The sequence below is a fragment of the Wyeomyia smithii genome, chromosome 3 (assembly GCF_029784165.1).
Source record: "Wyeomyia smithii strain HCP4-BCI-WySm-NY-G18 chromosome 3, ASM2978416v1, whole genome shotgun sequence".
Taxonomy (NCBI): domain Eukaryota; kingdom Metazoa; phylum Arthropoda; class Insecta; order Diptera; family Culicidae; genus Wyeomyia; species Wyeomyia smithii.
The window spans coordinates 34854604-34871155 of NC_073696.1; the positions used below are offsets into that span (position 1 = coordinate 34854604).

Genomic DNA, 16552 nt, shown 5'->3' on the forward strand with positions numbered 1-16552 from the left:
TGTACGCACCGACCAACGATAAACCCGGTGAAGAGAAGGAGGAGTTCTATGAGCTTATTTTGCACGCCGGAATATATGTAAGCACACCTGGAGGGACCCAAATTGAGAGGCCTGCTCTCAGATCGACCATGTTCTTATTGATGGTCGACATTTTTCAGCCGTTACAGACCTGAGGTCTTTTAGAGGACCAAATGTTGACTCGGATCATTATCTCGTGGTATCCAAGATTCGTGCCCGGTTGTCTAACGTGCTGAAATCCAGGACGACAAGTAGGATACAGTTGAACATACAGCGGCTATCAACTGGAGAAGTGGCTACAGAGTACCAGCAGAACCTGATGAGCGGATCAAGAATTAAGTTGGAGGTAGCCTGAAAGGACAGGGGAGGAATATTCACAGTACCATAAGTACCACAACGGGAGAAGTGTTGGATACATCTGCGATAGCAACGTCCAATGAGTAGTGCCAGCGAGCGCCGGATGAAAAGAACCGCGCCAGAGTTCACATGTTAGCCACGGCTGTAACTCGTCAGAGCGTAGAAAGATACCCGGAAGCTAGAGCTGCTGAAAAGAAAGACTCCATCGCCGGAAGAAACGACAACACTGAGAGCGTATTCTTGCGGAGGTGGAAGGTTGCTTCTCCAGGCACGATGCGAGAAGCTTCTACAAGAAGATTAATGGAATCAAGATCCGAAATGTGTCAGCCCCTGTCATGTGCAACGATAGGGAGGGGCACCTGATTACCGATAGAACGGAGGGGGCCAAGCTGGAAGGAACACTTTAGTGTACTGTTGAATGGTGAAGAAAAAAAGCGTAGTCGAAGGAAGCAGGATGGTGATTGAGGATGATGGCAAAGCTGTGGACCCACCATCCATGGACGAGGTTAAGGAAGCTGTGAAAGAGCTGAAGAACTGCAAGGCAGCTGGTAAGGTTGGCATATCAGCCGAGCTCTTCAAATTCGGGAGCGAACAGCTGTATCGTGCTCTACACCGGATCATGCTGATAGTGTAGTCCGATGAGAATTACCCTCGTACTGGTTGGAGGGTCTGATATGTCCGATCCACAAAAAAGGCCACCGCCTGGACTGTAGTAATTATCTGGGCATAACCCTTCTTAACACCGTTTATATGGGAAATTCTCTCCCGTAGTCTGTTCCATAGACTGAGGCCTTTGTCGGAGACCTTTGTTGGCGATTTCCAATGTAGTTTTCGAGGGGGATGCTCCACTACGGACCAAATGTTGACCTTGCGACAGATCCTCGATAAATTTCGAGAACTCAACTTGCAGACTCACCATCTGTTCATTGACTTCAGGGCAGCGTACGAGAAACGAGTTATGGCGAGTTATGCTCGATTATGCTGTGGTGTTAGATGGGGAAACTTTCGAAGTAATCGACGAGTTTATTTACCTTTACTAATTCTTCCCGTGGTCCTCTATGGCCATGAAGTATGGACGTTAAAAGAGGCCGATCGGCGAGCTCTTGATGTTTTTGAACGTAGGATTTTGCGTTCAATCCTTGGCGACAAACTAGAAAATGGTTTTTAGCGCAGACGCATGAACCATGAAGTGTACCAGGTGTACAAATCGGCGGATATAGTTAAGCGGATAAAACACGGCAGGTTGCAGTGGGCTAGGCATGCAGCTAGAATGCCGGAAGAATGACCAGCGAAGACTACATTTATCAGAAATCCCGATAGAGGTTATCGACTTGAGGTAGGCCTCGCACTCGTTGGATGTGTGGTTTCGACGAGGATGCCCGCAAAATAGGTGTTAGGGGACATTGGAGGATAGCAGCTCAAGACCGAGTAACATGGCAACGTATTCTGGATTCGGCATTGGATCGCTAATCGGTCTGTCGCCGTAAAAGTAAGTAAGTAAGTAAGTAAAGTAAAGTAAGTATTTATCCCGAAGCTCTTGTTAACTGTAAGCGTTCAGAGTGCCCACGTTTTTTGCCACCTCTAGTGTGACTTAAATATGATTTTGCGAAGGTTAGCAATTGTATATTTTAGGAAAATATGGTAATAAAAAACGCAAGCGTCGGAAATGTGTCCTGTGAAAGTTTTTTTCAGCAGTACAAAATATTTGAATTATTTTGAGTTCCCAAGTTAATCAAAAGCAGTGAAGTAAGTCAAGCTGTGAAAATCGTACTTTGCCTCTTTTAATGAACTAAATAAACTTTTTAAACCACCGGCGGAACATGTGACGGAGTTGACGAAAGTCAATCCGTTCGCAATAATAAAACCTCTTTACGTTGGAAGCTATTCCGGTGAGACGAACTGGAGTAGACCAGTCGCTGCGGAATGCCAATTGATTATTTGATCGCTCTTTATTAAAAACATTTCGCTTTCATAGGCAAATGCAATTGCCAAAATATTTAATTCCATTTTACATTTGTGGCCTACTTGGGCCCCTACTGGTAACAGCTGGAGTGACGAGCATTATAATTGCAACGCTGCATTTTGCGTGTTATATGAATCAGGCACCAAGCGTTGCGGTACACTCAGCAAGGCCTGGTAACGAGTGTGCTGTAACGCTTAGTCATAAGGCTTTCAGTAAGTAACGGAACTTACTTACGCGGGTCAGTGGTTTGATTCGAAATTTGTTTGTTTATGGTTTACGGTGCCGTACAAAAGAGTTGGTATACGCTACTCTCACGGTCATTTTATAGTCATCCTAAGTGACCTTGTTAAACCACAATTACAGGAGTGATTACTGAAATGAAATATTAACGTCAACGGCGTATAATATCCGTTCCATGATCTGTAACTTTAATGGTCTAAATTGAAAACCTGAACTTGGTTGATTTGTGGCTCGAACAATATGTCGCAGCATGCAACACAACACGCGAAACAATGGAAGTTTCAAGTAATGAATTTGATGATCAATTCTTTTGGTTTTGGTTTTGTTATATGGCCACCAAACCCGATCAGTCAAAAATATTAGGATAATAACAAATTTTGATATTTTGTTACGAACTTTTTGTAACAACTTTTGTTCCAAATTGGGTCTCGTTAATAGTTAAAATATCAAAATTTTTATCAAAATTACTTACTGATTATTACAAATTATAGTAAGTTTTGTAAGGTTTTGGCAGAAAAAGATCAGAATTTGTTAGAATCGAATTGAATAACAAATTTTGTTATAAATATGCTTTTAAAAAACACTTCATTCAACATTCAAGTGTGTGACTAACAGAATTTGATATTATTCTGTACTTTTTATCATTCTGGCATATCAAGAATATTACAGGCTTTGTTATTTCTATCAAGTTCAGATATTTTTGTGATAGCCGTTTGTTATAATCGTTTGACCCGGAAATTATGCCATTTAACACCACATTTTGTTTTGGTATTTTGTAATGTATCGAAATCTCTGGGGTAGTCCAACACCATTAAGACCTTCAAACACAACATGATACATGTTAAAAGTCAGGCCAAAATGCTGGCAAAAGTGGTAAAAAATTTGAACGTGTCGTATAAACTATTTGAAATGCAGCCTTGGTCAACATTTGCTTTAAGTAATTGAAAAAGTAAATGACAAGAACCAACCAAAGGTGACGGTGGTTGAGTAAACGTGGGCATGAAAAAATTGTTGTAGCAAAAACTTTTATATCTTTATCTTTTTCTTCTATTAAACAGAACAGACTAATTATTGTGTTTAAATAATTATTAATAACACAAGCACTTCAGTGCTGAGCCTGTAAACCGTCAAAAAAGCATAATTAAAGCTCAAAAGTGTTTCAAACAGAAAAACGAGTCCCACGGCTTTCCAATAACTTTGTGTCACTTTTTGTGGAAAACTCCGAGAATAATTCAACTTGGTTTCAAAACTCGAAACTAATTTGCATACATATCTGGCGCTTTGACAGCTTCGCCATGTCTCCAGCGCGTTGGTAACGATAGCTTCATCAGTCTACGGCAACAATGACGTATTCATTAGGCAGGGAAACATTTTTGCGTGGCGCAGAAAATAAAAATGTGACAGGAAATGAAAGGGGTTTTATTTCACTGTCAGAAAGATAGAACATTTTGAATAGACTTTTAGTTTGAAACTCAATTACAAAATTTGCAGTGTTTATTTCATCCATAGAGGAAAAAAATGTTCATATTTGTGGACTGTTTTCACGCTTCAAGGAGATTTTTCTGACCAAGTAACTTTTTCGTACGAAATGAAGCAACTGTCGTCCCTGTCACAAAGTGTCAATAAAATTCGTTTATTACATTATAGTGCGTCTCTCCTCTTCAAAGTCCACTTTGCCTGCGGGTTCAACAAGCCGGAATCTTTCCTTCACAGTCATCAGTTGATGGTTATAGAATTGAGGGAGTCGTTATGAGATAGAACCCAGTTTTTTGCTCTTTTACTGGGTTCTTATCACAGCTTCAGCAATAGGCTGCTCAGTTTAACTTGGCTAATCTTGTTACCCTTGAATGACATTGCCACCAGCCCCCAAAGAAAACAATTCAATAGCGATAAGCTAATTTTCGATACCATCACTTGTAAGTCTTTGATGAGACAGAAGCCCTTAATTTCTAAAACTTTGTTTGCAACTTGAGTAAACTGACGCAAGTCTTCCCGATTCTACACCCACAATTCCCAATGACTACCCGAAACTTGGAGGACATAATTGATGAAATTCACCATCAATTTGTCACTGCTTTGTTTTTCCACTTTCCAACTGCCGTTTATCGTTTGAAGAGGACAATTTCCTCGCCCGTCTCCTTTTTTATCTCTCCCCTGGTTATCTTTGTATTCCAATCATTCACGGCATTCGGGGTGGTGATGGCGGCCACAACCCATACCCCGACCCATTATCATCAACCCACACGGGCAAATCGACTCCGCTTCTTGCTTCACAGTTCAACGAGCTTCTAAATAAATTTACGCTTCTGCTCTGCTTCCCGCATCGGATAGGCTTGACGGAGCTGCTGATAGACATGGAGCTTGGCCCTAAATGAACCTGATGGACCGAGCCAGAACCTGCGAACCAGTAGCAGCACCAGCCTTTGCCGGTTGGTAACTCGAGCCGAGAGCCCGGACGGAACCGGTGAAAACAGTGGAAGAAATAATAATTCACCGGGAACCGGAGCATGAAGAGCAAGTTGATTTCGCCTTTTTTCCCTTCTCTGTTTTTCTATCGGGTTTCGCATCGTCAATTGATTGTTGTCGATTGTTGATTTTTTTTTCCAACGCCCCTCTCACTCGCTCTATTCATGGTTCATGAGAATATTAAATTTTGAAAGAACTTGAGTTTGCTGTGGTTCGAAACGAAATTGTCGGCAACTTTTACTGGGCGCGCGCTGGTAGAATCGATCAATTTTGGCTATTTATTTACAGTAGAATCTAAAATTCGAGGGGTGACTAAACAAGTAAAAGGTGTTTAACTCAATTAGTTGAGTCTTGCTAAGATGCAATAATCTATTTGGATGAAAAAAAATCATTTCAGTTTTTCAGATAAAATACCAATTACAGTTCAAAAATTGTTGATTGATTAAACTAGTAGGCAGTCGATGTTATTCATATCAATTTCCTGTACAACAAAAAATAATCCATTCTGCTACTGGCTAGAAAGTGGACAAAACGAATCCCACAAAAGCACAAAGCTCTATTCCACTCACCGATTATAATCTGCAAAAGCCGAACCACATTCATTGGACTGGGCTAGTGTTGAATCGTGGCAGCAGCATAAAAATTGTGATATATCTTCGCCAGTTTGGATCGGCACCACCGTCTACGGTGTCTCTAGCGTCGGCGGATCCTGCGGTGTTCGCTTTTCCGTCCGGGTTTCCCTCCACCACTCCAGCAGCACGTCTCACAGTGCAGCGGCGGAGCGCCACATAGTTGGCGTGCCTTCTGATGATGGTCGTTCAGTTGCTCAATTATCAGCACTTGTGGGTAGGTATTTCCTATGCCATAGGAAAGCTTGGCAGCAGCAGTTTTCTCCGGATTTCGTATGAGTTTTCTTTGTTTTTTTTTTTTTTTCGCTGCCCGTAAAAAGTTTCTTGTTCTGCCTTTTTTGCTTCTTTTAACTTTGACCGAGTTTCGTGCTTCTGCTGCAAGGAAACAACATTAGGTTTTTGCGGAAATTTCACGTTTATTGCCTTTACTCGTATGCTGTTTTTTATTAGAACATTTTCTCGTTGTGTATATTTTTTTGCGGTAACTTTATCCTCGGTAATCGTGTTCGGATGTGTTGAAAGCTACACCGCACACTGGATGTTGCACAAGTTGTATTAGTTTTCGACTGGTTTTTGCACTTTTGCAGTTCATATGGCAAACTCTCTCACACGTTGAGTGTTCGATAGGTTTTTAAGTGTTTCATTTTTGGGAAGCTTTCGCCTTAGTCACAGATAACCGATTTATTGCCATACGGACCGTCTGTTACGCATGCTTTTTCGGGGTGGACTGAGATCCTTATTGAAGCTATGCGATGGGGGTTGTTTTCACAGTGTTGGGTTGGTTTTTATCTGAAAGTGAGCGAAAAATCAAAAAGAAATCAGTTTACTTCACGAAGCAATTTGTCATTGACGAAATTTAACGAAAAAGAGATGCAGGATTGATTGACAGCTGGGTTAGGCTTTATTGGGGTTAATGTAACCATTACTTTACGGTCTGGATTCACGGGAAGCTGTCAATTTGCAGCAACATTTTTTTATCCACGGTGGTATTTCAATCATAAATTCTTAGGACACCCGTCCCAAGGAATAATTCTATTGCAGCTTGACCTCATTCAATTCTTCCAATTGGTTAAATTGCGGCAATACCTGTTATCTATGATTTAATTTGTTTTTGGAACTGACATGACGCTCAGAAGCCGATTTGGATTTCCGATTTGTAGAAAGCAATCTAAAATAATCAAATATGTGTGTGTGTGTGTATGTGTGGAACCTCTCTAGAAACCACTGTCTGGCAGTGATATAGTGAAAAAAAGACAGTTGCAATTATATTTCAACTCTGCAACTATCTTAGTTTCGGGTTCTAGAAGGTGTTAGCTCTACTGACCTTCCAAAGACCCTTTACAGAATGACTGAGTACTTGCAGTACATTCCGGAGTAATTTTCCAATCGGTATGCCCCGCCTCAAAATATTATTAGAATCTTACAGATTTTATTAATATTTTCAGACTTTCAATTCGTTTGATACATTTATATCAAAAAAATTGACCCGTATTTAATAGCATGTTATATTTAGTGCCAATTAGTAAAATGAATAAATTTTACCATTAATACGTACCAAAATATAACCTATGTATGTACCAAAATATTACCTAAAAGCTGATGACAAATTGCTAAACTTGTAATAAATAATGTGTCAATCGGTCGCCTACGCAATTGGTACAATAAGAACTTAAAATAATAATGATAAATTAAGAAATATAAGCAAAAAAAAAGATATTTATTTGCAATGCATTTGCTTCATTCATGGTGGAAACCGCAGCACTGTCTGTCCACTCGGACCTGCACACAAGCTTGCATGCAAGCCTTAATGTGGAAAGCAAGCGACGCTCGTTCCAATTGTCACTTTCTTTGCATAAACAATTTTGAAAGTAACAAAAATATCACTTTTAAACTACCTCCCGCATGTTCACTATACTTATCTTCAGCCGCATCGTTTTAATGTTCACTTCCTCTATCACACGGGATTCGGTAGTCCCAATTGCACCACTAAAATTAGTTTTTTTCTACGACCCGATACAGGATTGACTCTACACTTCTCAAAGCAGTGTTCATCAATCCTTCCATTCGTAATACCCTTTCAACACACTCAGCAATCTAAAATAATCAAATATCATCCAATATTCCAATTTCGGAGCCGAGATGATGTCCAAAGGCCGAAAATAAACCTCACAACCATTTTAAAAAAATCCAAGATGGCGACTTCCGATCTGTGGAAATCAGATTTAAATGGTCAACTACTACTCAAAATGAATATTTCCAGAACCGGGATGAGGTTCATAAACCTGGACTTGTCAACCTATTTTGAATCGAAGATGGCAACTTCCGATTTATTTGGAAACATGCTTAAACAAAATAAATAAATAAAATAATGAAATGAAATACAGAAAACAGCCATAAATTGCCGAATACCAATCAATGGAGGTATTTCTTTAACAAGGATAATTGCTAGAAGCCGAAAGTTGACAGCAGATACCCTTTTCAATTCAAATACAATCCGTTGAAAGTGTTTTCGAAACTGAGATTACACAAAGATGCTGAAAATCAACTCCAGACACCATTTAGAAATCCAACGCCCGGATTCTGAAAAACAGTCTTAAATGAATTCTAAATTTTGAATCTTTTCCCTGAGTATCGCCGGGTACGTATAACTAATATTAGAAAAAAAATATACTTACTGGCTGCTGCATATATAATAATATATTACTTCAAATCGGTTTAAGGTGGTATTATTACTAATCTTAAGCAGGTATTAGACGACGCAAATATTTGCTATTTTTGGTACGATTTTTATTTGCACAAAATAAAATCTGTATTGAAAAATAGCAAATATTTGCTTCGTCCAACACCTGCTTTACAAATGCTTAAAAACCTTTCATAAATATGCGCCTTTTGGCTGTGAAGTAAACTTTTGGCGAGGGTTTTGAGCTTTAGAGGATTCCGGATTATTGCGTCTAATGAAGCAGCTGGTATTTTACTGCATGCTTTTTTAGGGATGAGGGTTTATTTGCAGTAAGTTTTTCATGAGAAATTGTTGCATGTGATTGGTAAAATTTGTTCCTAATTGAAAAAAATGGAGATAAGATTTTTTTCCATTCCAAGCAGTTTGAGACACATCTTTTCAAGATGCTTTCGCATCATTAGGTAAGGAGAGATGCAGCGTCACAGAGCGTTGCGACAGGCGCAGCTGATTTTAAGCCGGCCGTTGATTTTTCGGTGGTGTAAACAGTAGACAGCACCGCGCAGTGGTCCACTTTAGAGCAAATCACAGTCAAATCCTCAAACTCATTTTGAACGATTGGTATTGATGAATTACGGTTTTCTAAAACCCTTAAACATATTTCGTATTAAAGAAGACTTTATATATTTATTATTTCCGGTTTTTATAGATGAATTTAACTAAGCCCATAAATGCATAACAGTCCCATGTGATTTTTCATCATTTTCAAGATAAACCAACGAAACATCTTCACATTACATGTACTTTCAAGACCAAAAAAAAGTCGGTTTGTTCCTAGAATTATGAAAAAAATATCAAACATTGTCAGTCCCATGTTACAAATAAACGCATAACAGACTCAGAGGGGCAAATATGAAGTTGAAAATTATGACAACTATAAATCAAAAGGCAAATTGAAGTATATTAATACAAAGGACAAAGAGCATCATAAATTGAGCAACTTTATTGGCATTTCGAAGAAATCTATTAATTTATTTCGTCATCCTCAGATTCTTTTTCCGCCATATTTTCCCAGAATGATTTTTTTTTGTTGGTCGGCAGAATTACGTTCAGTAATTCTTTTTTCCTGCTTTGCCCTATTCGTGCACGTTGTTTAAACTTCAAATTAGTTTTCAAACTAAAAGTATTGGACGTGATAGTTTGGAGCTGTTTTTTCGAGAACAGCAAACAACTCTCCAGCACAGCGTCACATTCCAACGACTCACCGTACATGACTTTGTAGCTACCTTTACGAATGACCACTTGTTTTATTTGATCCATGTATGGCCGAGGCTTCATCTTGTTTAGCGTATATTGGGAAACATGAATTTGTGTCTCGAAAAAATGCTCAGGCTTCATGTCTAGCACTGTCACATTCGACTGTGCAACTTGAAGAACGTTCGTAGAATCGGGATATGTCACAGGTGGATTCGGTTTCATTGCTCTTTCAACGGCAGCATGGTAGCTGTCGGCTGCCATAAACGTATTTCCAGGCTCGAAAAATTTCAGTGCTAGTTCTTCCACCTTTATATTGTCGGAATTTTTCAGAGGTATCAGGCGAAGGAACAAATTCCAATTCTTGTTCTGAGCGGCGCAATTATCGAGCCATAGAACGATTTTTGTGGTGTTTTTATACCAGTCAATAACCCGATGGAATGTGCTTATTACATCATTCGCAGATCGGCCTGTCGTTGATTCGTCCCACGAACAAACAATGACCGGAAAGCACTTTGCATATCTCCCAACGGGAGCAAACGTCTGATTGAATACCATAAGTCGTCGAGAAAACATCACCGTTTTCAAGCCTTCAAGCCTAGGTAGCTGTACAACCTGGAAAATAAACATTTCAAACAAATTTCCGAACAGTTGACTTAAATACGATAACTTTCGAAGATCTACGGCTAAAACCACAGTTTTCAATAGTACTGTTTCTCCATCTAAGCGATAAGCTTGACGTGACATTTTCGCTACTCTAGAATGGTCATCATGGCGAATGCATATCTGGCAAGAATTGTCGTTAGCGATTACAGGATGTCCTGTTGCCTTGCGATGTTGTGCTGTAGTGACACATAACTCGCACTTTTCTTTTCCCAAGCGCACAAGTGATATATTCATTTCTCGCATTTTCTACAATATAGAGCATATGTTACTTTAAGTTCTTGCGAGTCTTGAAAGTTTTGATGCATCTTCTTTTCAGTGAGATCTGACGGAAGATACAATCTGTTGGGAGCATGCTCTCTGCGATAATGGGAAACCGTTGGACCGTACGAGAGTATGTGATTCTTAATGGCATCACGTTTTGCTGTGCTTCGGACATAACTCCCTCGTAGAGATTTTTTTGGTTGATTTCCTTCAACGCACCGATAAATCATGTTTCTGTGTAAATGAGTAGTTAGATTAGCAAAACGTTAGACTCCTCTTGCTTTATATTTATGAAAATGAAAGGTACTCACCCGCAGTTGTCACTTTAGCCGAAGGTGTTCAAGAAAAATTTCCGACACACTTTAACTGAAGAGTTGTTTGAGGCCACAAGTTGAAACACGTAGCTATTCATTTTTTTGGGTTATCTTCGTCATACCTGTACCGACGTCTTTTTTGAACTTCCGTACGCTGCATGTTTTGGCGAAAGTATCTATTTTGATTTTCTTCATCAAGAGCCCAAAAAATTGCATTCAAATGAATTCGATCTTTTTTAGAAATGCTTGATCCACATTTCAATTTACACCCGCACTCATGAAGCTTAACCTGGTGCAAATGACGACGCTTTTTTGCAACGCTTCTGACTTGTTTTTCTTTTTTCGATAGTTTCCGTTTTTTTTTGTACATCCCACACTGGCAGTGAAGCTTCTTTCAAAATCTTTGTCACTCCCTGTGTCTATTTCACAGTCTTCTAAAGATTTCAAATAGTGAATCCACGATGCCGGAAACTGTTTAACATGAAACTGCTCGTCATTTGGTTCAAATCCGAGAAATCCTTCTTCCGAGCAAAAGAAATTGTGTCGAATCACTATCACCAGTCTCGGATTCATCTATTACTGAAACGTTGTCTTCGGAACTATCCTCATCACCGTAAAACTTCAAATACTCGAGTACAGACATGTTAGAACAATTTTCAATTCTCTAAACATGTGAATTGTCGAAACATAAACGAGAAATGAACTGACGTTGATGGCACTGTTCAGTACACCACGGCATGCTGTGACTGTTATGCGTTTAATTTGAATTATTCAAGTGCGAATAAACGCATGTCAGTCACATTTATATATTCTTTTATTTTTTCACACAATTTTAAACAAATCATAACGGTATTGTACTTAAAAATGTTATGCCATGTATGTTCAACTAACATAATTGCATGTTTTCAATTTTTGTCTTCCAATTGATTTAATAGTAATGAAAATATGGGGATGATTAAAATGCGTTTTACTCAGTTGCATGTTTATGGCAGTAGGGGAAGTGTGGCTAAAATGAACAGGGGTGGTAAAATGGACACCCGTTAAAATCTCGACTATTACGTTGAAAAATAGTACAAACTTCTTTGGCACCTTATCTTAGAGGCACTAGAAGCTATTTGAGACAAAGTATGCGACATGAAACAGTCAAACAGTCAAAATAATAAACTAAAACCAAAAACACGTGTACATTCGTGGTGGTGATGTTATTTTTGGCCTACAAAGAATAAGTTTTTTTATAGTGTAAAACAGTATTTTATAACGATTTTTCTGCAAATATCTGTACTCAGACTATTAACCAGCAGAAATCATCAAAGGTTAGAAATAGTTTAAGTGATTTTCTCGATATATTTAGGTATTTTCAATAATATGAATGTGCGGGAAAAATGGACAGCCCATAGTGATGATCAAAAAATTGTGTTAATTTCTATTGAAAAATCTAGATGCTTCGTGTTTATATCAGAAAAACGCAAAGGTAAACTCGGACCAATGAACAGATGACCGCAGCTAAACGTACCGTTCAATGCGGAATGTCCGTAAAAAAAGCTTCCGCCATTTCTCAGTTTCTTGCGGATAAGGTCGTATATTGTTATTACTTTTACGACAAACGGTGAAAATTGAACTGTTGGTGAATGCATAAGTGTGTCATGTTCTATGGAACAACATTTTACTATCTGTAAAGGGATAATTAGTGTTCACGCCCAAGGTGTTCATATTACCACCTCCCTATGTTCATTTTACCTACACGTGTTCATTTTTCCCCCAAAAAACTGCTTTCGGAAATGCTCATGAAAACTACGAAAAATACTATATTTGAGCACTTCTTCTTATTTTTTGTATCAACCATTAGTAGCTCAGTTAATGTGCACTATCGACTCATAGTTGTAGTGTTAAACTGTGGAGGATATTGAGAAATGGTGACAATCCTTTTGATATTTTGCCTGAGCAAGAAGCTGGTGAAATGGAAGTTATTAATAATGAAACTATACAAAATATAAAATCTTTAAAAAAGGAGAAAGTTCCACCTATTGTGGTAACTATTTCTTCTGAATTTAATATATTCAAAAAGGAACTTTCAACGTTTGTTTCTGACGTTAAAGTTACCTATCAAATTGGCCGTAGAGGTGAATGCCGCTTATTAGCCGACTCAGTAAAGGGTCGTGATCGTCTTGTTCAGTATTTAACTGACAAGATGTACAAATTTTTTACATATGACACCAAGAACGCCAAGCCGTTCAAGGTTGTCTTGAAAGGTCTCACCAACGATCAAACCGTTGATGAGATCAAACTTACTTTAACAGAATTACTTGGCATAGCCCCTACCCAAGTAATTCTAATGAAACAAAAATCACGAGGCGAAAACAGTCAGAGAACTGGAATTTCCCTTGTTAATTATTTAATTCATCTTAACCGCAATGAGGTTAACAACTTAAAATTTTTTGAAAAAGCACATGCTTTGTATAATGTGCGTGTAAAGTGGGAAATTTATAGGAAGTATGGCGGAGGTGAAAAGCATATCACCCAATGCCGTACTTGCCAACGTTATGGCCATGGTTCCAAATTCTGTAACATGGACCAAAAATGTCTTAATTGTGGAGACTCTTCTCACAAAAAGGACACATGTCCTGTGAAAGAGAGTAAAAAATTTCGCTGTGCGAATTGTAACGGCAACCATATGTCAAATTTTTATCAATGCCCAGTCCGTTTAGCAATTGTTAAGGCAAGGCAAGGTAAACAAAATTCAATTTCTCAATTAAAACCAACTTCAAAACAAAATTCTCCAAGCGTACCAGTGACGCATAATTTACCTACTCCTTTGCATACCCGTTTAACTTATGCACAGGTTACAGGTAGTTCGAACATTATACCGCCTAGTGTTGGTAGTTCGAAAATGACCGTTAATATGGGTAAGCAAAACAGGCTAGAAAATAATTGTACACCTATCACTCCAGCTAATATTGCTGCCGAAAATATTTTTTCTAATGTCAACTGCCGGGGGCCTATTACGGCAGGTAAACTTTCTTTTTTGCAACAGGCAATGTTCGATCTTATGAACGCCATGTTGCAGGCAAAATCAATGTTTGAAGCCATTCAAATAGGCACAAATTTTACTATTAAAATTGTTTCTGATTTAAAATTTAGCAATGATTTTAAATAAAACAATTAAAATATTAAATTGGAATGCTCGCTCATTGAAGGCCAATGAGAATGAGCTTTTTAACTTTTTAACAGTAAATAATGTGCATATTGCAATTATTACTGAAACATTTTTGAAACCTAACATAAAATTTAAATATGATCCCAATTACGTGGTTCATAGATATGATAGGATTCAGGGTTCCGGCGGTGGAGTTGCAATTGTTATTCATCGCCGAATCAAACATCGTGCTCTTCCCCATCTTGAGACGAAAGTTATTGAAACTTTGGGAATTGAAGTTCAAACTGAACTTGGGATTTTATTTATTGCCGCAGCATATTTACCATTTCAATGCACACGCGAGCTCAAAAATTATTTTAAAGGTGATTTACAAAAACTCACCAGAAATCGTTCAAAATTTTTCATAATTGGCGATTTTAACGCTAAACATCATTCATGGAATAATTCTCAAAGTAATTCCAATGGCAAAATTTTATTCAACGATTGTTCTTCAGGATACTATTCTATTTTGTCTCCGAATAGTCCTACATGCTTTTCTTCTGTAAGAAACCCTTCAACAATTGATTTGGTGCTTACAGATCAAAGTCATGTATGTAGTGATTTGATCACACATGCTGACTTTGATTCTGACCATCTTCCAATAACTTTTTCTTTATCACATGAATCAGTTTTAAACCCTATGAGCTCTGTTTTTAATTATAACATGGCTAATTGGGAAAGATACAAAACTCATATTGAGAGAAATTTCAATAATGAGCTTGATTTGCAAAACGAAGTGAATATTGATTCCGCTTTGGAAGCATTAAAATGTGCAATTGTTGATGCCAGGAATTATTCTGTTCCAAAGGCTCAAGTGAAATTTGATTCACCAATAATTGACGAAAATCTTCAACTTCTAATTCGTTTGAAAAATGTCCGCAGACGTCAATATCAACGTTCTCGTGACCCTGTTTTTAAAACTATTTATAAAGATTTACAGAAAGAGATTAAACATAGATTTACTCTTCTGAGAAATCAAAATTTTGAGACTAAAGTTGAAAAATTGAAACCATATTCAAAACCATTTTGGAAGCTGTCGAAGATTCTTAAGAAACCTTCAAAGCCTATTCCAGTTTTAAAAGATGGTGAACGTTTTCTTGTATCCAATGAACAAAAGGCTCAAAGACTTGCTCAGCAGTTTGAGAGTGTTCATAACTCAAATTTGAATTTTGTGAGTCCAATTGAAAATGAAGTCACACGTCAATTTGATTTAATTTCTTCCCAGAATTTTTTACCTGCAGAAATAATTGAAACTAACTTGAATGAGATTAAATCAATTATTAAAAATTTCAAAAATATGAAAGCACCTGGTGACGATGGAATCTTTAATATACTAATCAAACATCTCCCTGAGAGCACAATGGAATTTTTAGTAAAAATTTTCAATTGCTGCTTCAAAATTGCATTTTTTCCCAAATTATGGAAAAATGCAAAAATTACTCCCATTTTAAAACCGGATAAGAACCCAGCTGAAGTTTCAAGTTATCGACCAATCAGTTTGCTTTCTTCAATAAGTAAACTGTTTGAGAGAATTATTCCTAACAGGATGATGTCACACATCAACGAAAATTCAATTTTTGCAAATGAACAGTTTGGATTTCGCCAAACATTCGCATTCCACAACTCATCAATTGCTCAGAGTTACTAATATGATACGAGCTAACAAATCTGAAGGTTATTCCACTGGAGCTGCTCTTTTAGACATAGAAAAAGCATTCGACAGTGTTTGGCATAAAGGTTTGATTGCGAAATTGCAAACTTTTAATTTTCCAATTTTCCTAATCAAAATTTTAAAAAATTATCTTACTGATCGAACTCTGCAGGTTGTCTATCAGAATTCAAAATCTGATAGATTTCCTGTCAGAGCAGGTGTACCTCAAGGTTCAGTCTTGGGTCCAGTCCTGTACAACATATTCACTTCAGATCTTCCTGATTTGCCTCCAGGATGCACAAAGTCATTGTTCTGCGATGACACAAGCATTTCCGTAAAAGGAAAAGTCTTCGTGTCATATGCAGTCGATTGCAGAAAAGTTTAGATATTTTTTCTTCCTACTTGCAAAAGTGGAAAATCTCTCCCAATGCTTCTAAAACTCAAATGATAATTTTTCCGCATAAGCCTAGGGCTTCTTTCCTCAAGCCAAACAATAATCACGTTGTCAAGACGAATGGGGTTATTTTAAGTTGGTCCGACAAGGTTAAGTACTTGGGACTAATTTATGATAAAAAACTTATTTTCAAAGAGCACATTGAGAGTATACAAACCAAGTGCATCAAATATACGAGATGTTTATATCCTCTCATTAACAGGAATTCTAAACTTTGTTTAAAGAACAAACTTTTGATTTACAAACAAATTTTTAGACCAGCAATGCTTTATGCTGTACCGATCTGGTCAAGTTGCTGTTCAACAAGGAAGAAAACGCTCCAAAGGATTCAGAATAAAATTCTGAAAATGATTTTGAAGCGTCCTCCTTGGTTTGGTACACTCGAATTACATAGACTTACTGGTGTTGA

The 16552-nt window shown here is 37.8% G+C and overlaps 1 protein-coding gene across 2 annotated transcripts in view; it reads right to left on the reverse strand.

Annotated features, from left to right (window-relative positions):
- LOC129731626 (neural-cadherin-like) overlaps positions 1-16552 on the reverse strand; it is an 895915-nt gene that overhangs the window by 528552 nt on the left and 350811 nt on the right. The window contains exons 4-5 of one of the 2 annotated variants that reach the window (XM_055691759.1): positions 6103-6462; positions 5614-6048 (exon numbers count right to left, since the gene is read on the reverse strand). In XM_055691759.1, coding sequence (XP_055547734.1) covers positions 5614-5647 — 34 coding nt within the window. In that variant the 5' untranslated portion in view covers positions 5648-6048; positions 6103-6462. Of the gene's footprint in view, positions 1-5613; positions 6463-16552 lie in introns of both variants that reach the window. The other variant, XM_055691760.1, reaches the window with a different exon arrangement.